The 22,431-nt window shown below is 44.8% G+C and overlaps 1 protein-coding gene and 1 pseudogene across 2 annotated transcripts; one reads left to right on the top strand and one right to left on the bottom strand.

Moving 5' to 3' along the window:
* Positions 1 to 4,834: 4,834 nt before the first annotated feature.
* On the bottom strand, positions 4,835 to 6,217 carry LOC308651725 (protein Tob2-like; annotated as a pseudogene). The gene has a single exon. The product of its transcript is annotated as a protein Tob2-like (transcript).
* Positions 6,218 to 9,805: 3,588 nt separating this feature from the next.
* LOC308652334 (uncharacterized protein) lies at positions 9,806 to 16,551 on the top strand. Its single transcript, XM_081300074.1, has 2 exons — positions 9,806 to 12,411; positions 16,325 to 16,551. Exon 1 carries the CDS (start codon positions 10,681 to 10,683, stop codon positions 12,361 to 12,363), a length of 1,683 nt encoding a protein of 560 aa, XP_081156200.1. The 5' UTR covers positions 9,806 to 10,680; the 3' UTR covers positions 12,364 to 12,411; positions 16,325 to 16,551.
* The last annotated feature ends 5,880 nt before the right edge of the window (positions 16,552 to 22,431 follow it).

Raw genomic sequence — 22,431 nt, forward strand, 5'->3', positions numbered from 1 at the left:
GTTTATTTTGGTGAGATCTCATGTTTTTCTGAGCACATTTTGTCTTCTACGACATTCTGTGGACCCTGATGAATGTCAGTGTGTACACATAATGATGAAACAGCAGACACTTTTTCATAACCATCTTCTTTCTGTATCTGGTGGAGGCTGGATTTTAATAGAACAGAGTCCTCTTTTTTTAGAACAGTCTTTTGAGATGGAGATCACAAATCTTTTGGCCCAAACTATGTATAATCTTAGTTTAATTTAATCAACTTCAATGAACATCTTGTGTTTGTTTGTTGTTTTGCAAGGCTTTTTGTTTTTTGTTGTTTTGGGGGTACTGGAGATTGAGTACAGGGGCACTTAACCACTGAGCCACATCCTCAGCCCTTTTTATTTATTTTTTATTTACAGACAGGGTCTCCCTGAGTTGCTTAGGGCCTCATTAAGTTGCTGAGGCTGGCCTCGAACTTGAAATCCTCCTGCCTCAGCCTCTCCAGCCACTGGGATTATAGGCATGTGTCACTGCACCCAGCTCAATGAACATCTTTTGATGATCAATGTGAAAACATTTTCATTTTAGAGTGAGAAGGACAAGTGCCCAGCATGTATCAGACATGCATCTGTCAGTCTCTTCATCCTCATGATATCTTCAGAAACTAGTAGGATTCTTGGCTCACGCAGAACAGATCTGAGGCCCGGAGGTGGCCCCACAGGGACTTGCTGTCAGAGCTGGGGCTGCAGGGACCAAGGGCTGGTGAGTACAGAATGCTGGGAGGTGCTGGGAGGCGCCCATCTGGGCAGTTTACCTTCAGCCTCAACCCCTCTCTGGAGTCCACCTCACTCTCTGGGTCTCCCTGGGGCATCAGAAACTCAGGCAGACAAAATCTCCTGACAGGAGCCACATCACATTCCTGAGCTGGGAAAAGACAAGCCTGTAGAATCCTGGGGGAGATTTGCCTTTTTGCACATTAATCACACAATAAAGATATCACTTTTACATATTTAGTGTTTATTTTTATGTTTTTAGTTGTAGGTGGACACAATACCTTTATTTATTTTTTTTTTTACCCAGTGCTGAGGATCAAACCCAGGGCCTCACATGTGCTAGGCGAGTGCTCTACCACAGAGCTACAATCCCAGCCTCACAAATTTACTTTTTATAGTGTGAATTTTTGGTGTGAAAAACAAAAACTCATAACGAAGGTCAATGTCAAGGAGGTCTCTCCCATGTTCTTTTGTAAGTGTTTTATGCTTCAGATCTTACACTTCAGGCTCTTGTCCTTTTGGGTTTGGTTATTGTGGATGGTGTAAGACAAGGGTCCACTTTCCTTCCTTACTTGTGGAAATACAGTTCCTCAGTGGCATTTATTTAAGAGACTATCCATTCCCCATTGTGTCCTCTTGGTGCCCTGTGGAAAACTAGTTGACCATCCAGGTTCATAAATGAGAATAATTCAGCCGGCCATGGTGGCACATGCCTGTAATCCCAGCGGCTCAGAAAGCTGAGGTAGGAGGATCACAAGTTCAGATCCAACCTCAGCAATTCATTGACACCCTAAGCAACTTGGCTGAGACCTGTGTCTAAACAAAATTTTTAAAAGGGATGAGGATATGATATGGTCCCTGGGTTCAATTCCCAGTTTTTTTTTTTTAAATGACTATCTGAAAAAGCCAATACATCAAAAACCATATGTTTAGCAAATCTAGGGGCCATCATGTCACTCTGTGAGGCACTGAAGAAGGATGCTACACATGTCTCGCAGAACCAAGGTTACCTGGAATCTGCAGGTAGACTTGACTTGCTTCTGCAGATTATCCATTTCTTCATTTCCCCCCATGATTTAAACTTGCTTTCATCCAACAAGGTACCATCTTGACACAATTTTATTTATTTATTTTTATTATATATCATGTTTTTAATACAAACTTTAAAAAATCTGGAACAATATAAACTGTACAGAGTTGATCAATCTTGTTTTTAAACTAAATCTCTAACACACCAATGTCCCATTCCAAAATATTGCACAACATTCTGAATACAAAACACTTGACTGTATTCCTCCTTCACTAAAGAAAAAAAAAAAGTCATTACCCTGATACCCTGGCTCCTCTCCAGTTGCTTCAATGCCCCCTCCCACTCTTAGGGAGATAATTAGAGAATCTATAGCTCCCTGCATTGAGAAAAAGACATCATTCTGGATTGACACTTTACATTCTTCACAAGATAATCCATCTTTTGATTTGTTCCTGGGAAAGAGGGATAGATAGAGGATGGGGAAAGGGGAGAAAAAGGTTTATTCTCCTCTTTTTTATTTTAAAGTTTGTTTTTCCTGAAAAAAAAATCAATTTCTCTCCTCTTTTTAAGAAAAAACCTTGAAAAAAATTACAATTCTTATGTTAAAAATATACTTATATTATATATACCTCTTACATTTGACAAATGTAGCAACTTATTTTTTTTAAGAGAGAGTGAGAGAGGAGAGAGAGAGAGAGAGAGAGAGAGAGAATTTTTTTTTTAATATTTATTTTTTAGTTCTCGGCGAACACAACATCTTTGTTGGTATGTGGTGCTGAGGATCGAACCCGGGCCGCACGCATGCCAGGCGAGCGCGCTACCGCTTGAGCCACATCCCCAGCCCATAAATGTAGCAATTTATTCAATACAAATGGACACCAAAAAATGTAAAAAATAAAAAATTCCTACGAAAACCAGGTAAATTAGTGCAGATTTTCATTTGCTTTCTTAAAAAAAAAATAAATTTGAAGCAAAAATGCCTAGATTTCAGACGAGACAGACTGAACCAGGCCCAAAAGCCACTGAGCCATGCTCCTGAACACACATTATTCTTCGTATTTCAAGAGACAGGAAGGGATTGGTCTCCCCCCCTCCCTGCCTGTGGAGAAAAATGAGCTGGCCTGGGTGTGGGTGGTACCAGTGCGTGTGTGCACAGGAGGGGCCAGAAGGGGGATAAGGCAGCATCCAACCTTTCCCAGAGAGGAGCTGTCTGCCTGGGCCTGTCACCTGCATGGGAGCTGAGGATGAGGGACAGGGTGACCCAGACTGGGCTGGCCCAAGAGGTCTAGAGGAACAGATGGTGCTGGGCTGAGAAGCCAGGGCCTTGCCCTGATGGGGAGGTAGAGCTGGTGCCCATTATAGGGAGGGGAGGCCGACAGTGTCTGTCTGGGCCAGACTCACTGCCACAGCAGGACCCACATGGGGTCCCGGGAAGAATGGAGTGGGGTGGGGTGCCAGGACTTTGGTGCTTTCTGGTGACGGAGCCCTGATGCCAAGTGCCCCATTACCAAAGCACTGTGGCTCAGAAGCTATGCCATGGAGTGGGAAAAAAACTCTTCTGCAGAGGAAGGGGAGCCAATTCCCTTCTGTATCACAAGTACAATGGCTGGGAGGACCACATGCCTGTCCAGCCTGGCTTACCCAGGAGACCACGCATCACAGCATCAAGGTCCAGGGTAGGAAGGGTAAGGGCAGTGAGGGGGATGGCAAGAGAGAGGTACCGAGAAACTATCAGGTAGGGACACAGATGGAGTGAAATAACACAACCAGAAGACCAAAAAGTCACAATGCAAGGCTCAGGACTGCTCACGATAGGCACTGACTGACTCCAAATGCGGGTCCTATCTCTCTGTCCCCAACTCCCCACCAATGGAACTCAGGTAAGCAGCTCCCATCCTGGGTAAGGTGGCACAACAGGGTCACTAAAGTCTAGGGACTCTCTTAGGCAGCAGAGGCTTGGATATTCCTTCTACCCTTCAGAGCTTATGTGTGTGTGTGTGTATCACACACATGTATATTGTGTGTGTGTATATATATATATATTTTTCCTATATATATATGTGTATGTGTGTGTGTGTGTGTGTGTATTTTTTTCTCTCATTTTTTTTTCCTTTTTGATCAAAAACAAAAGTGCAGATCCGTCTGCTGTCTGGAAACCAGTTCCTTCTTCAGTGCTTTCCCCTGGGAGTGCCTTAGGCTCAGCCAATGTCACCCCCTCCATACTGCCTTACAAAAAACTGACAACCCACCCCCAGCCCATTCCCCAACCTCATACATAAATATACACTTGCTGTAACCCAGAATCACATCCAGAGGGAAGTTTCACATGGCTTGGACTCCTTTAGAACAGGACAGCAAACCACATACACTCACAGGGGTGTACATGTACACATACATATACGCGTACACACACACACACACACACACACACACACACACACCTTATTCCCACCTCCTAGCCCGCAGCCTCAAGCCCAGGGAAGAAGGGCTGCATCAGAGAAAGAGGCCATGCTTATGAAGGATGCTGGGTGTCCAGAGCCATGATAATCGCCTAGGCCTGTTGGGGTCGGTGGGTGGATGGGGCCACAGCACAGAGATGAAAGGATTTCAACAAGACAAAGTGCAAACCTCCCTGTAGTCACCAGACATTAGCTCCTGGGGAAAGGTGTCAAGTGGCTAGCCAGAAACTCCCTGTGGCCCAGCCTGAGAGGGAGTGTGGGCTGGGGTCAGACCTATTTGGGTGGCAGGGCCCAAGAAGTCCTGCTGAGGTTGGGTGGCTTTGAGTGAGAGGATAGCTGGGGGGCAGGCAGTGAAATGGGCCAGCCTCTCCCTACTTGGGGGGTTTGGCCCCAGCTACAGCTCTTCCTTCCCTGTGAGCTTGGACACACCAATCATAAAGGAGTGTGAAGGAGGGAGGAGGGAACAGGGAGCAGCAATTCACATCTGGACCATTCTTAGCATAGGAAGCCACTAATTAAAGATGTTATATAGAAAACCACATGTGAAAGAAAGAAAGAAAGAAAGAAAGAAAGAAAGAAAGAAAGAAAGAACCCAAATCAACCAAATAAATCAGAAGCAGGCAGGAAAATGGTCGGGGTAGAGGAGGTTGAGTTAACCACGATTCGATGTTTCAGGAGCCCACTCCCACTCCATGCCTGGGCTGGATCTTTCTTCTAGAAGTGAGAGTGAGAAGACTGGAAATATTTTTGTACAGTTTTCTTTTCCTCTTTTTTTTTGGCCTTTCCTCTCCTTTCCTTTTTCTTATCTGTGGTCGTGGGTGCTCTTGGCCCTCTGGGTGGAGGAGTGGTCAGTTGGCCAACACAACAGGCTGGAACGGCTGGCTGGGGTGTTGCATGGTGTTCAGGTTGTAGCTCAGGCCTTCCACAAAGGGTGTCTTCTCCAGGAAAAGGCTGTTGGTGCCACCTTCAAATACCTGGGCCATATGGAAGCTGCTGCTGTTACAGGTGCTGGCCCCACCATCTGCAAAGGGTGCTGAGGTGCCACTGCCCTGGCCATCAGCCGCATCAAAGAAGAGGCTGGGTGAGCCACCACCATTGTACACGAACTCCTTGGCATTGGGTGAGAGCTGGGACTGAGGGGCCGAGGTGGCTGTGATGAAGTTCAGTGAATGCATAGACAAAGAGAGGCTCTTGTGCTTCAGCAGGTTGTTGGTGGGTGAGAGACCATGCGAGGCTGTTTCTGTGGTGGCTGCTGGCCACTTGCCCCACTGCTGGCCACGCCCCCAACACTAGCTGCCCCTCCACCCTTCTTCATCTTTGTAGAGCCAAATTTGGTGGCAGCGAAAGAGGCAATGGTGAAAGTGATGGGCTGGGCAGAGTGAGGGATGAAAGTAGGGCTGGGTGACTGGCTGAAGGACGGTGAGGGAGAATTGGACAGAGAGCTGTCCTGGCTGCCAATGGGCACAAATACCTGAGCATCAGGGTTGAAGCTGCTCTTGATCTCCTTGTCCAGCTCTGGGGCACCACTGCCCTCACTGTCATCCAGGTACAGCACTTTCACAGCCCCCTTCTCACCAATCTGGTAGGACACCTTGAAAGGGTCAACCCAGACACTCAGTTCCTCAGGCACATTGGCCTGCACATCCTCCACTGCCAGCCGGCTCCGCTTGGCAGCCAGCTCTACCCCAGGGTCCACCATCTCCCCAATGTGGACGCAGGGGAAGCCAGAGCCCTGGAGTGGTTTATCAGGGTACCAGTGACCTTCAGATTTCTTTTTCAAAAGTCTCCAAACAGGTCTGCCCGGTGCAGGGGGCAGCTTGTTGTATAAATGGGAAATGATGAAGTCCCGGCCACTTTAATCTCTAGCTGCATGGTCCTTTCCTAGGCAGAGAATCAATGCAGGGCACGTGCACAGGCCAAGGGAAGTGGTTGCAGATGTAAGATGAGCAGAATTGGGCTCCGGATGGTTTCGGGTCTCCGCGGCGGCGGGATGGGCTGCCAGTCGCCAATGTGTCCTTTTCGTCGTTGAGGGTTGGAGCAAGGAGGAGATTACGGGCTATAACTCCTAATATAATTCTTTCGGCTTTTTTGGAGGTCGGACTCGGCGGCAGGGGATGGATGGACCGCGGGCAGGCTTGCCCGCGGCGACAACTTTAGGATGGCGGCCCAGAGGGTGGCTCACGTCGCGGGGCGGAGGACGGACTGGCTATAGTTTGCGGACTGACGACCTGGCCCTCCTGGCCCCGCGTCGCCCTAGCCACTAGCTTTTCTCCGCCCACGACTCGCACCCTCCCGCGCCCTGGCCAGAAGAGAGCAAAGTCAATGGAAAGTTTCACCCTTAGCAACTCTTCACAGGGATCCTTGACACCATTTTAAAGCATCTTCCCATGGTTCCCTTATCCTCACAACTGACACACACTTTATCCGTACATAAAAAATATAAAAACAGCACCCTCCTTTTTGTGCATGTGATTCATCTTCCACTAAACAGCTCTCCTAATCATGGTCACTGTTTGCAGGGTTCCCAGAAATGTTTGTGATCCGAGGCTCCTCCCAGTCTGCCCACCACAAAGATCAAGAAATGTGCAGTAACTTTCAGATTTGTAAACATAAATGAAGGTTGTCTAGTCTTGTGCGAATTCTCTCTCTGTATATATTTCCTCTAAACTTTTGTTCCCATATCTTCCATAATTGGGTCTAAAGACTGCACAAAGGTTTACCAGAAAACCTGTGTCAGGGGTTTCCCATGAGGCTGGTGTTCAGTCTCTGAACTCACTCTCCTTAGTAGTCAACCCCAGTTTCTGCTCTGCCTCTGACAGTTAGTTGCTTTGGGGATTCCACCTACTTATGTTCCTTCATTTTCAGCTTCCTGGGATGGGAAACAAATACAAATGACCCAATGGCCCCTGAAAATTAATGTATTACCGGCCAGGCGTGGTGACACACACCTGTAATCCAAGCAACTTGGAACCTGTAATCTCAGCAGCTTGGGAGGCTGAGGCAGGAGGATCAAGAGCCTCAGCAAGGGCTGGGGATGTGGCTCAAGTGGTAGCGCGCTCGCCTGGGATGCGTGCGGCCCGGGTTCGATCCTCAGCACCACATACCAACAAAGATGTTGTGTCCGCCGAGAACTAAAAAAAAATAAATAAATATTAAAAAAAAAAAAAGAGCCTCAGCAACTTAGTGAGTCCCTAAGCAATTCAGTGAGACCTTGTCTCTAAATAAAATACAAAAAAGGGCTGGGGATGTGGTTCAGTGGTTGAGTGCTCCTGAGTTCAATCCCCAGTACCAAAAAAAAAAAAAAAAAAAAGTATTACCTTCCCACCAAGCATGAATTCTAAGGCCATAACTGGAAGGTCCCTCCTCCAGCTTTCCTGTAAATGCACAGACCCACAGACACAATCAGTGGAGAGGAAGCCTCCCATTGGGGGAGAAACACAAGTCACCCTAGGTTGCTGGCAGGTCCTCTGCCACTTCAAGCCTTTCCTCTCAGCTCTGTATTTCTGCTCACCAGGAAACAAATCATTTGATATACAATAGCATCTACTTGACACCTGAGCTGGTGAACACCCATTTCACTGCAATGTGCCAGCACCAGGCTGACCGACATATCCCAACTCAACCAAGGAGGGTGAGCAGGGCATCGTGACTGTCTGTCACTGCTGCGGGGAGACCTGATTCTCAGTGAAAGCCTGGTGCCATGACATGGGCAATCATCCTGAGAAATCTTTCCAAGACATGGTGCCTTAGTCCTGAAGTTTGCTATGGGACATTGCCATGATTCAAAAGTATAACTAACTCCTGCCACTTACTTTATTTATTTTATTTTTTTTGTGCCACTTACTTTAAAGATGCAGAATAAGGGCAAAGGCAAATCTCTGTGCTGGCAACCTTTAACTCAATGAAAAAATGATGTGAACTGCCAGAGAGCCAGGAGGGGTGCCATTATCTGGAAATAGATGACAGCTGGCAGAGTGTGTCTTTGGTGTCCATCTATTTAAGAAGGTAGAGTCCTTGATGGTGAAGGCAGCAAGGGCCATGGTCTAGAAGGGCAATGTGATCATCTCAAGATGAGCACACTGATTTACAGAATCCAGAAAACAATATAACCATCTGGAAGGTTCTATGTCATGAAATGTGTGAAACGTAGATCAGAGGTCCACCGGGAGGGTGGGAGGATGCAGGGGAGAAGTAAAAAACAAAACAAAAACAAACAAACAAAAAAAACAGAGAAAGATTCCATTGGAAGGGATGGATGTGTCTATGTCCTGAATGGGGTTAGATAGGCTGGGACACAGAATCAGCAGCAGCCCTTTTCGGGCTAAAAGGCAGAGGACCCACTAAAGGGTGGTGGTAGGGGATGGCTTGGCAGGCAGAGGGGGAACCAAGTCAGAGCTGACCTCCCTGGACACTCCCTGTGGCTCCTCCTGGACACTCCCTGGGCAGAGTGAGGATGGGGGCTCAGATGTGTGGCCAAGCAGCAGAGTGTCCTTTCTGGCCCTCTCTCCTGGCTATGGAATGGAACTGGGAGATCCCCCAGATTCTGGTGCCAAGAGAGAGCATCTGGACTGGGGATGAGGGGTGATGGTAGAAGGAAGGCGTTTTGCACAGACGGATTCACTGAGCAGGCGGAGAGCACCAAGGTGCCGGTGTCACTGCAGCTGCTGTTAGTGTTTTATTACCTGCAACCCCAATCTTCAAGCTCACCTGGGCCCTCCAGAACAAAGGACTTCTAAGGAGGGCAGCAACCAAACTCAGAGGGACAAAAATACTGTGGCCTTGGGCTGACGTTGTGGCTCAATGGTAGAGAGCTAGTCTAGCACATGGGAGGCACTGGGTTGGATCCTCAGCACCATATAAAAATAAATAAATAAACACACCTATATAGTAAAATAATTAGTTTAACCTAATATAAATTTGGTAATACTTTAATGAATATTTCATATTATACTATGGATATGTTCCTTGATCATTTCTAATGTAAATCACAATTGAAAATACTTAATAAATTGTGCTATTGCTTGTACAAAAATAAATAAATAAATAAATAAATAAATAAATAAATAAATGTATTGTGTCCATCTACCTTTCCAGACCTTTATATCTTTTGAGACAGGTGTAAGATTAATGTTTTCTTTTCTGACAAAGTTAAATCTGTGTCTGAGTTTCCTAATATGTAACAAAAATGGCAGCACACCCTACTACAGAAGAAAAAATTGTCTTGTCACAGCTCCCCGGTATTTTTTTTTAAAGAGAGAAAGAATTTTAATATTTATTTTTTAGTTTTCCGTGGACGCAACATCTTTGTTTGTATGTGGTGCTGAGGATAGAACCCGGGCCACAGGCATGCGAGGCCAGCGCTCTACCGCTTGAGTCACATCCCCAGCCCTCCCCGGTATTTCTAACACACAAGGTCTCGCTAAGTTGCTGAGGTTGACTTTGAACCTGTGATCCTCTTGACACTGGGATTACAGGCATGTGTCACAGCACCATGCGGGGTCAGTTTTCCTATTTCTTGCAGGGGATGGGTACTGCGGACTGAACTCAAGGGCACTCGACCACTGAGTCCCATCCCCAGCCCTATTTTGTATTTTATTTAGAGACACGATCTCACTGAGTTGCTTAGCACCTCGCTTTTGCTGAGGCTGGCTTTGAACCCGCGATCCTCCCGTCTTAACCTCCGCAGACGCTGGGATGACAGGTGTGCACCACTGTGCCCATCTTAACATCCACTTTCAATTTAAAAGTAGTCCCACACTTGAGTCCAAGTACCGAGGGTCTGGAGATAAACGTAAACGAACTCGGATGGGCAAATAAAGAATCCACCTGGCGGTCTGCCACTACCCAGCGCAGGTATGTCTTTAGTCACCGCTTTGGGGCAGAGAGATAAGATGGGAATCAAGATCTGCCTAACCACAGACCCTAATTAAGTCACCTCTCCGCTACAACAAAGGAAAAACACTCTTTTCGGCCAGTGGCTGCACCTGGGGCCAAGCTGGTGGGGAGAGTCCTTATCCTTTGCTGTCCTTCAAGACCCCACCTTAGCTCAGGAAGGTGAGGGCGTGGGGAAAAGAATGCAGCTAGATCCCTTCCCGACGGCCGGTGGAGGGTGTGGAGAAATAATTTCAACACACTCAGCGCCCGAGGGTGGCTGGCCGAGCTCTCCCTAGCACGCATCCAGCCCGACACTGGAGCGCTGCGCAGGCGCAGAAGGCGGGCGGTGGGGCGTACTGCGCAGGCGCACATCGCCGGGTCCAGCTGTCTGTTCTCTGGCCGAGGCAACCTCACTTCCCCCTCTCGCCCCGCCCCTTGCGTTGCCATGGGGATCTAGCGGCCAAAGCCGGCCTGTGGCAGCGCCGCTGGCCTGCTGGGTGTACTTTTGCGGACGTCGCGGCGGCGACCGTGGGAACCCATCGAGAGTTTCCGAGTAAAACCGTCGGGATGACGGGGAAGCGGTCGGGCCTGGGCCGTTGCCGGCATTTCTTCTGGCTGGGCGTCCTCTTCGACACCGTGGGCGTGGCGGTGCTCTTCACCGGCGTCTTCGCCGACCTGCTCTTCTACGACATGCTGCTCTACCTGGGCTCCATCATCATCTTCTTCAGTCTCCTCTGGTGGGTCTCCTGGTACACCGGCAACATCGAACTGGCCTCCGAGGACCCCGTGCCCAAGGCCGCCGGGTCCCGGTCGGGCTCCGTGGTGGAATCGTTACGCCGGAGCGTCAGCATCCGCTTCTCCCAGACCTTCGAGAGCTTCTCCCAGACCCTGGCGCTGCTGCGGCGGCGCCGGAGGGGGCGCTGGCCCAGGTTGAATTTGAGGAGTGCCTCCCAGATCTTGGTGGTCCCCGGCTCGCCGGCCTGCGGGAGGAAGGACCCAGACTGGAGGCTGCGCGTCGCGGACGTTAGCCAAGGGGATCTGGGCCCCTTGCCTGAAGGTGACGGAAATTCCGAGGCAGCTGGCTCCTCGGGGCTTACAGCTGCGGGGAGGACCCATCTGGAGCGGCCTGTGTTCCCTGTGGAATCCATAGAACTGCGGCCGCCTTTTCCCGTCCTGCCCTCCAGGAGCCAGCCTGTGATTTCCTTGGTCTCTACTCTTCAGCCTTGCGCCCTTCCTGCTTCTAAGAGCGAGTTTGTCGTTTCCTTGACCTCTGGAAGCCAGCCTCCAGATGCCCTCCCCTTGACGAGCCAGCCTAGAGCCCCTGTGGTCGCCAAGAGCCATCCACCGGTGCCTGGGTTCTCTCAGGGCCCCTTCCAGGTCCCGGTGGCTGCTGAAAGCCACCTTCTGGTACCTGTGGCCTCTCAGAGCCAGGATCTCCCTCCGTCCCGTCAAACTCGGCCTTTCAGTGTTGAGGATTCTGAAAGCCAGACTCTGACACCCCAGGCCTCTGAAATGCCACTTCCGTCTACCCAGTCTTTTCAGAACGTGGACCTACAGTCCTGTCCGAGTATCGAGGACTTTGTGATCATTTATCGCTCCCACCAGTTCTCCAGCACCTTAGTCCCGATTTCTGCAAGTCAGTCTTCAGCTCTCATGGAGATTTCTAAGAAGATAGTGGCTCAGGTTTTTGAAAGTCTGAAACTACCCCAGAAACTGTCTCAGGAGTTCCCTGACACTATGTCACCTGTCCCTGAGGCTGCAGATCTAGCCGCTGAGTCCCGGCAGTCTCTCCCGACTCACAGCGCAGGTCCAGCCGCTGAGTCCAGGCAGTCTCTCCGGACTCGCAGCACAGATCCAGCCGTGGAGTCCCGGCAGTCTCTCCCGACTCATAGCACAGATCTAGCCGCGGAGTCCCAGCAGTCTCTCCGGACTCGCCGCATAGATCCAGCCACGGAGTCCCGGCAGTCTCCCTCGACTCGCAGCACAGATCTAGCCACGGAGTCCCGGCAGTCTCTCCCGACTCATAGCACAGATCTAGCCGCGGAGTCCCAGCAGTCTCCCTCGACTCGCAGCACAGATCTAGCCACGGAGTCCCGGCAGTCTCTCCCGACTCATAGCACAGATCTAGCCGCGGAGTCCCAGCAGTCTCCCTCGACTCGCAGCACAGATCTAGCCACGGAGTCCCGGCAGTCTCTCTCCACTGACAGCAATTTAGCTCTGGGGGCAGCAAAGAAAAGTCACCCTTTTTAGTAGGGACCAGACCTCAGCCATTTGACTGGCTGCACAGGCCTCTGCCAAGTAAGTGCCTTTGGACCAGGTTGTCTCTTAACAAAGTTAGTGGAAGTGAAGTGCTTTTGGCCTTCATGGGTTAGTCATTTTGAATATTGATAGTATTTTTGTTGTTGTTATTATTCCCCCCACCACACACACACTTTGGGTACTGGGATTGAAGCCAGCACTAGTGTTCTGAGTGGTGTTGCCCACTCAACCAGATAAGAAATCACTTCTTTCTTTTGGGCTTAGAGAGAGTACCAGTTACATTCTTTTGGGAGCAATAAGGTCTGGGGGTGGGTGGGAGATTTCGGTTCTGCAAGGTTTCTGGAACAAGAAGATTTAAGGTGGTACAGGACACATTAAATGACGTTGAATCCTAGGGTAGGGAAGTTATTCATTTTTTCAGTCCTTTTGCTTTTAACAGGGACGCTTACTAAGTTTGGGTGTAATGATCTTTTAACACCTCAGTAATGCTTCAGTGGGCAAGAACTGCATACAGCTAGAGTTTAGTAATTATGCTCACAAACATCTAAGTGATACTGGATTTCTGTTGACAACAGGAATGGATGCTTTTTGAAATACATTTATTTAAGTAAAAACTATTTAACATGAATCATTTTAAAGGTAAGAGTTAATTGTACAAGGGAAACTTCACATATTCTGAAGTTTGGAAAACACTTGGCAGTTTGTACTATCACATGAGCTTTCTACTAAACTACAATCCTTGTTGCTACCCTGCTTAGTGAATTTATGGGTAAGGTTGTTGAAGTCAAATTCCATTTACCTTCCCAACCCCTTATCAATTAGAAAGGTAGGAAGAGCCTGTGAAGGTTAGAATTGGTGACTTTCCTTCCCTTTGGATTAAGTGTTTCATAATGGTATACTCTGCTTGAGTTTCCTGGTCTTTCTGTCTCCACTTTCTTGCAAAAGTTAACTGCTCTAGGGTATAGGGCAGAGCAGAAAGGTGTGATCCTTGTTGTCTAAACCTACAGACATGCTAAACATATCATTCAGGAAGATGTTCCTCCTTAGTTCATATTATTGATTTCATTCCAGTAAGGAAAACAACTGAATATGAGGTGGAAGTCATACTCCTTATTTCCTTAAATTTTTTTCCAATTCCCCTTTAAGAGAATGTACATATAAGATATGTATTCTGTAGGTGATCTTTAGAGGAAAAGCATTTTGGCTATTTTTGTTTGGCTAGTTTTGTATAATTTGAACACTTGGATTATAACATGAATACAATCAGAGACCTCTATTTATCTAATCAAAAAAAAAAAAAAAAAGGTGGAAGGTGGCTAGGGATGTAGCTCAGTGGTAGAATGTTTGTCTAGCATACTTAAAGCCTTGGGCTCAATCCCCAGCACCACAAAAACTAAAACAAAACCACAAACCTGCTATCCAAGCTACTTAGGAGGCTGAGGCGGGAGGATCACAAGTTTGAGGGCAACTTGGCAAGATCCTGTACTCTCCAAAACAGATAGAGGTCAATGGTAGAAGCTTGCTTACTATGTGGGAGTACCTGGGTTCAATCCCCAGCACTGCAAATTAAAAAAAAAAAAGTAGATAAAAAAGAAGTAAACCACAATCCCAGAAGGAAAGGACTTAGTCTTAGTGTTACTGGAAGAGGGCACTCTCCTGTTCAAAAACGTTAGTCTTTCAAATAATTTATATGATTGAAGTAATTCTTCATGCAAGTCTTAGACACTTGAACACTTACTAAGTGACAGGAACAAGATAAACAAGGATGAAAGAATGCAGATCTTGCTATGGGAAAGCTTTGTGGTCTTTGTTCTCAGAATCAAAGAAATAACTAACCAGTATTATAGCTATGGAAGGAGGAGGGGGTAGGCTCCTTTACAGAAAGAGTCATGCAGGGCCCTTGAAGTAATTAATTCATTGATGAGGCATTTATTTAGGCACTAGGGATTCAGAGCTACATACAAGCACTCATGATCTATCAAGGGAGACAGATACAGTGCTTTGAGAATACAAGCGCAGCTGAGTGGAGAATGTCTGAAAACCCTGAAGTTCATTGGATGAAGATGAGCAAGAACATTCCTTGAGAATGGAAAAGCATCAGGAAAAAGGCACAGGTGTATATAGTCTGTGACTTGTTGGGAACACATCCAGGAAAGAATAGCCTGACTCTAGTTCAGGATGAGTGAGACTGGAGGTGGAGAGAAAGAAATGACTATGGAGTGTCTGAAGGTGAAGTTAAGGAGTTAAAATGGGGCTGGATGGTAAAGCGTCTTCCCAGAGAATACTATTAATCTCATAAGTATTTGGGAAGCCTTTGAAGGCTTTTTAAGCAGGGTTCAATTCATAATTTCCACTTCTTCTTGTGGCCTACATTGTAAAGTAATGGCAACAGGCCAATAAGAGAGATTGCTAAGGTCTCTCTCTTACATTTATAGGCTGAAAACAGACCTCTTTGGTACTAACAGCAGTTTCTAGCCCAAGTGTGGGCTCCATGGGATTCATCTTGTAGAACACTTTCAGGTGTTTATTTTTTTGTACATAATATATTTTTCTTTAGAGATGACATTATGTGAATAAACACCAAGTCTATAACACGTTTCTATATGTTGGTGGTCAAGTAAGTACTTACCTAAAATGGGGATCCATAGATTTTTTTTTTTTCTATAAAGGCCAAGCTTATAAGTATTTCAGACTTTGTGAACCAAAAAGCAAAATTGGGAGTGTTATATGGCTATTCTGATTGTATCATTTGGAGGCATTCACCAGCCAAGAATAACTGGCTCAAGGGAGACAGGACCTGGAGGATTAGACCTCTCACCAACACTGGTGCTTTTTCGTTCTGCCTCAGTGACACCCAGATCTGGGCCCTCCATTTTTCTAGCTTGGTTTGCTGGCCTGAGAAAGGTGAATTGCTGAGACTCTGACCCCCAGATTTAGAGACCACCTTTTATGCCTGGTACCTGCCATCATAAGAGTCCCTCAGATACAGGGCTGCCCAGATCCTAGGATCTTGAAAGGCAGGCCCTGAGAATGCTTAGCTTGAAACTGATGCCCCAGCTTGTCATCATTTTTTTTTTCTCCCTGTAGTTCTTTAAGTCAAATCCAGGGCTCTGCGCATGCTAGGCAAGCACTCCACCGCTAGCTACATCTCCAGCCCCCAACTTGGTCTTTGAGGCTCATATTGAAGGTCCACAGTGAAACAAAACCTTGGGGTGGGGAGGGGTGCCACCAGTATCTATTGAATAGAGGTGCTGGCAAACATCAGTGCACAGAGTACCCCACAACTTACCTGGCCAAAACCTTCTTGGCATGAAGCTGAGAAACCCTAATCTACAATAATGAAAGATTGCTCTATTTTTCTTGGGTTACTGTTAAAAAAAAATCTTATCTTGTTCCTCAGGTGACTCATTACCTCTTAGATAGTAATGGTATTTTCTCTAGTAGACCGTGAGAATCTTATTTATCTTTGTATCCCCAATTGTGTTATTTTTTAGTCAACACACACAATGAAGCATTTAAAAATAATAACTGTTGGTTGTTTATAATACATTACACATGATACTAAGTGATCTATGGGCATTTTATCATCACTACAATTAAGAGTTAGGCACCACTGTTACCGCCTTTTCAAGCTTTGATATTAGCAGGTTAGGTAGTTTTTCCAAAGTCACACAAATAGAGGAGCTTAAATAAGATGTAAAATGGATGTATAATGTATATATGACAAGTTTTCCTTCCAAATTATACTTGTTAGACAATCTGTCACGTCTCATTTAAGCTATAATCTATATAATATATAATCTATAGAATCTAGATTATCTATCCTCTACTTCACTATTTAAAACTCTACTGGTAGAGAGTGAGACTCAGCAACTCCCTAATTTCCTTGTTCATTCCAGATTGTCATGTTTATAAATATCACCTCAAATAAAAATTTCTTTTTTCTTTCCAGAACTGACCAATGTTTCTACAGATTTAACTGCCAACTTTATAAAAGCAACAGTACTTAGTCTAAATCTCGTTTTGGAAACTTCAATGTGGAGTCCTGACCCATCTCAGATCATAGACTGCCTGTGCCAAGTACACCTGTTTCAGTGTTGGGGACAGTTTTCTAACTTTGGAGAATAAAGTTATTTATTGCCAGAATTGTAAGCCTTAAATAATTAAATAATTTGCTATTCCAAACAAGCTTTTTTTTTTTTTTAATAAGTTTTTTTTTTTTTTTTCTTTTAAGTTGGGTTGCTAGGGGCTGGGGCTGGGGATGGGGATGGGGAGTTGTTTAATGGGTATAGAGTTTTAGTTTTACAAGATGAAAAAGTTCCAGAAATTATGGTTGTGTTGGTTGCACAACAACGTGAATGAGCTTAACAGTACTGGATTCAATCCCCAGTACCCCCCTCCAAAAAAAAAAAAACAAAAGAAAAGAAAAGAATGGGCTGGGGATGTGGCTCAAGCGGTAGCGCGCTTGCCTGGCATGCGTGCGGCCCGGGTTTGATCCTCAGCACCACATACCAACAAAGATGTTGTGTCCGCCGAAAACCAAAAAATAAATATTAAAAATTCTCTCTCTCCTCTCTCACTCTCTCTTTAAAAAAAAAGGGGGAAGGAAAAAAAATTTAAAAAAAGAAAAGAAAAGAAAAAGAAAGTAAAATTGCCATAGAAATGGACATTAAAAATTCTACTCCTTGTACTTAAGGATACTTTGTGACCTCGTTAGGAAATAGCTATCAGAAAAGGTTAACACATTCAATGTGTTATAATATCCTACCATGTAGGTGTGGATGCCCACAGATTGAGTTTCCCTTTTCCCCAAGGATTTAAAATCTGATTTCATTGCCTATTTTATTTAATTTTTTGCAGCTGGGGATCAGACCCAGGGCCTCTTACCTGCTAGGAAAGTACTCTCCCACTATACTATACCCCCGATTTCTTTCTTTTTTGATACTGGGGGTTGAACCCAGTGGTACTTTGCCACGGAGCTGCATTCCCAGACTTTTTATTTTTTATTTTAAGACAGAATCTTGCTAAATTGCTTAGGGCCTTAATAAGTTGCTGAGACTGACCTCAAACTGTGATCCTCCTGTCTCAGCCTTCACAGCCTCTGTGATTGCCTGACTGCATATTTTAATGATAATCTAATAATATTCATTTAGAATCCTCCTATGGATTACTTGAGAGAGTGATAGAGAGAGAGAATTTTTTTAATATTTATTTTTTTTAGTTATTGGTGGACACAACATCATTGTTTGTATGTGGTGCTGAGGATCGAACCCGGGCCGCACGCCAGAGGAGCGCGCTACCGCTTGAGCCACATCCCCAGCCCCTGGATTACTTGTGTAAGAATGCTCTAATATAGTTTCCTTTTAAAATTTCTAGTTATAGGCAAAAGTGGGGTTTCTGTTTGTTTTGAGGTAAGGGCTTGCTGTGTTGTACAGGGGACCTCAAGACTCCTGGGTTCAAGGGATGCTCCTACTTCAGCCTCATGAACAGCTGTGACAATAGGTACCTATCACCATACTGGCCTAAAAGTGGGTTTTTTTAATGGCACAATATTTTGAATGGAAATTTCTAAAAAATTTTAGATATTTTTATAAAAAAATAACTCCTGCTAGGTCCAACAGTAGCTCATGCCTCTAATTCCAGTAATTGGTGAGGCTGAGGCAGGAAAATTGGCATATTTGAGGCCAGCCTCAGCAACTTAGTGAGACCCTGTCTCAAAATATAAAATAAAAAGGGCCGAGGAACACCCTAGGTGTGCAAATCCCAGCAGCCCCCAAATAATACTAATAATAAGCTTAATGAAATAAGTCAGTCACTAGGTCAGAGCTGGGAGTGAAACTTGGTGATAAGGTCCTGGATTTGATCCCTAGCACCTTAAAAAAAAAAAAAAGACAAAAGATTTATAATTCCACTGATATGAGGTACATAAAGTGATCAAATTATAGAGACAAAGTAGAAAAGCGGTTGTTTAATGGGTGTAGAGTTTTAGTTTCACAAGGTGAAAAAGTTCCAGAAATGGATGGTTGTGTTGGTTGCACAACAATGTGAATGAGCTTAACAGTACCAAATTGTGTACTTAAAAATGATTAAGATAGAGGCTGGGGCTGTAGCTCAGTGGCAGAGCGCTTGCCTAGCATGTCTGAGGCACTGGGTTCGATCCTTAGCACCACATAAAAAGAAACACAAAATAAATGCATGCTGGGCTGGGGTTGTGACTCAGTGGTAGAGCACTTACCAAGCATGTGTGAGGCACTGGGTTTGATTCTCAGCACTACATATAAATAAGTAAATAAAATAAAGGTCCATGAACAACCAAAAAAATTTTTTTTAAAATAAATAAAGGTATGCTGTTCATCTACAACTACAAAAAATTACATATATATATGAGTAAGATATTTAAAAAAATTTTTGGTACCTGGGATTGAATCCAGGAGTACTTAACCATTGAACTATATCCCTAGCTCTTTCTGTTTTTAATTTTGAGACAGGGTGTTGCTAAGTTGTTTAGGCTGGCCTCAAACTTGTGATTCTCTGAGTAGCTGGGATTACAGGTGTTTACCATTGCACCCAGCTAAGATGGTAAATTTTATGTTATGTGTATTTTACACACACAAAAAAAGGGTGAAACCAGTAATTTATTAGCCATATAACAGAAATTTCTTTTTTGAGGGGAGGTACTAGGGATTAAATCCATGAATGCTTAACTACTGAGCTACATTCCCAGTCCATTTTGTTTTATTTTGAGTCAGGGTCTTTTTAAGTTGCTGAGGCTGGCTTTGAACTTGTGATCACCTGCTTCAGCCTCCCAAATCACTGGATTACAGATGTGTACCACTGCACCTGCAAACATTTCTTTTTAAGTAATTTATATATGCCACAATGGAGTGCAAGTGCGTGTGCGTGTATATATATCTCACCAGCTAAGCACAGTTTATTTGATGACTCCAAAAGTACATTTAGGAACTTAGAGAAAAGTTGACTTTAATGTATTATAGAACCGAGGACATTATAGAGGGTGTTCTCATGAATCTGTAGGGAAAATCTTTTATTGTACAATGGCCACTCAGTAAATAGTAATATTGGATTTATCTTGGGTAAATAGTGGTGGTTCTTTTTTTTTTTTTTTTTTTTTTTAAAGAGAGAGTGAGGGGGGGGGAGAGAGAGAGAGAGAGAATTTTTAATATTTATTTTTTAGTTCTGGGCGGACACAACATCTTTGTTTGTATGTGGTGCTGAGGATCGAACCCGGGCCGCACGCATGCCAGGCCAGCGCGCTACCGCTTGAGCCACATCCCCAGCCCAGTGGTGGTTCTTAAGAACTGTGATTAGTGAGCCTCAGGTGCCCCCTCAGTGTGCCTAGAAGAAGAAAATGATCACCTTGACAGAAAAATAAAAACAACTTAAATCTTAATGGGCTTTTCCAATTTTAAAATAAAAATTTTAAATGTAATTCTTTTTTGGCAGAATTGGGTATCAAAGCCAGGACCTCACACATGCTAGGCAAGTGCTCTACCACTGAGCTACATCCCTAACCCTTTTCATTTTTATTATGAGACAGGGTCTCACTATGTTGCCCAGGCTGGCCTCTAATTTATAATCCTCCTGATTCTGCCTCCCAAGAAGCTGATACTATAGGTATGCATCACTGTACCTAGCTGGAAATAGAATTCTTTGACTAGGTAATGCATTTCCATATTACAATATTCAGAGTCTGAAGTTATAACCTGGTACCATGTTAGAGCATGAGGTCCTAGATTTAGTTCCCAGTACTAATAAGATGCAGGGCTGAGGACATAGCTCAGTGGTAGAGCACTTGACTAGCATGTGAGAGCCCTGAGTTGATCACTAGCACCAGAAAAGGTTAAAATTAAAAAACTTCCCAGAGCATAAAATGGTACACAGAGAAGTCTTCCTCCAACTCTCCTTCTGTCTTAGCAAAGTTCTACTGACAGGTATTAAATGTTATTAGTGTCAAGACTTTTCCTATAAACTTGATGAATATATATCATGTAATTCAGTATAATATATATTATTCAAAATACATGAGATGCTAGTCTTTACATACTCTGCAGCACCCTTTTTTTGCTTAAGATTTATTCTGGAAGCTGGGCATGGTGGTACACATCTGTAATCCCAATCCCCTTTCGGGAGACTGAGGCAGGAGAATCATGAGTTCAAAGCCAGCTTTGGCAAAAAACAAGGTGCTAAGCAACTCAGTGAGACCCTGACTCTAATAAAATACAAAATAGGGCTGGGGATGTGGCTCAGTGGTTGAATGCTCCATCAATCCCTGGTACCCATCCCCCCAAAAAAAGATTTATTTTGGAGTTCTTAGTAGATGTATCATAATTAATTAGACCTGTTTCATATTGATGTCCATTTTGATTGTCTTCAATCTAATAAATGTCTTTAAGCAACAATAAGTATGAACATTGGTCAAGTGCTAATGATTGCCCATTGACTTTAAGACACTCAAAGGATGCAGGAGGTATGACAGGCCTGTAATCCCAGCGACTTGGGAGGCTGAGGTAGGAGGATCACAAGTTCAAAGCCAATTTCAGCAACTTAGTGAGGCCCTGTTCCAAAATAAAAAGGGCTGGGATATAGCTCGGTGGTAAAGGGGCCTTGGGCCTTGGGTTCAATCCCTGGCACCGTTACACTGCTGCACCTGCCACCCCACCCCCCAAAAACCCTAAACTAACAAAAATTGTAAGTTGCCTAAATCCATATAACTAGTTAGTTGCAGAGGCTAGAATAAAATCTGAAAGAAATGAGTTTTGAATTTTATTTCCAACAAATCATTGTAATTATCATTTCACTATATTATAATCGCCTTTGAGAAAATGATTGGTGGGCTGGGTGTAGTGACACTCACCTATAATACCAACTACTTGGGGAGACTGAAGCAGGGGGAATCTCAAGTTTGAGGCCAGCCTCAACAATTTACTGAGACCCTCAGTAACTTAATAAAACCCTGTCTCAAATATAAAATTGGGGATATAACACCCCTGGTTCAATACTCAGTAACCCTCCTCATCCACAGTAAGGTACTATGCATAATCTATACCTTTTCCTGTCCACTTTCAGGTTTCTTTAAGGTAGTTAATGTGCAAATTAAAATCTGATTTTACAAGTTTATAAAATCCTTGAAGTCTGGAATCATCCTCTTTTTTGCTTCTCTCACAGGATATGTAAAACATAAGTATTTTGGACTTAGTTTTATTCTTCTACTAATTAAGGTCATACTTAACATTAGCCTGAATAAGAATCTATGTTCTGGGGCTGGGGATGTGGCTCAAGCGGTAGCGCGCTCGCCTGGCATGTGTGCGGCCCAGGTTCGATCCTCAGCACCACATAGAAACAAAGATGTTGTGTCCACCAAAAATTAAAAAATAAATGTTAAAATTCTCTTTAAAAAAAAAAGAATCTATGTTCTGTTCAACCCTGTTCTAAGCATTTGATTTGCTTTCTTTGTCATAGTCAAAACAAAATTGTGAAAAGGCTAGGGGTGGTGACAGTGTTAAAACAAAATAACAGAGCTCAGAGTCTCATTTTTATTTTTAGTCTTAACCAAGATTTTTAAAAACTGGGCTTGTAGCTCAGTGGTAGAGTACTTGCCTAGCAGATATGAAGTACTGGGTTCGATCTTTAGCACCACATAAAGATAAATAAATAAAATAAAGGTATGTGTCCATCTACAACTAAAAAATATTAAAAATAAAATTTGAACATGGCGGCGGGCGCAGAGAGATCAAGACCCTGACCTCTTCAGCTGTGCAGGCATAGGGAGTCGTAAATAACCTAAATCTGTTTGCTCAGGATCACTAGGCAATGCTGAGCTGACATGGATCTGGGGCGAACAGTCTGGGCCTCTCAGAACACACACTGAGCCCGGATCGGCTGAATTCAAGCTCCCGTTCGCCTGCTTCCCGCAGACAAACAGCTGTGACTCAGCACTAATCCATCCAGCTGAAACAACTGGTCAGCCCTTCTGATCCTACGGAGGTAAATGCCTACCGAGCCTTCATAGGTAGTGGCCACAGGTTTGAAATGGGGCTT

The sequence above is a fragment of the Spermophilus citellus genome (genome assembly GCF_964194105.1).
Source record: "Spermophilus citellus genome assembly, chromosome: 6".
Classification (NCBI taxonomy): Eukaryota; Metazoa; Chordata; class Mammalia; order Rodentia; family Sciuridae; genus Spermophilus; species Spermophilus citellus.

Excerpts from the sequence above, each read along its gene's own strand:
- LOC308652334 (XM_081300074.1), top strand. The coding sequence starts at position 10,681 with ATGACGGGGAAGCGGTCGGGCCTGGGCCGTTGCCGGCATTTCTTCTGG.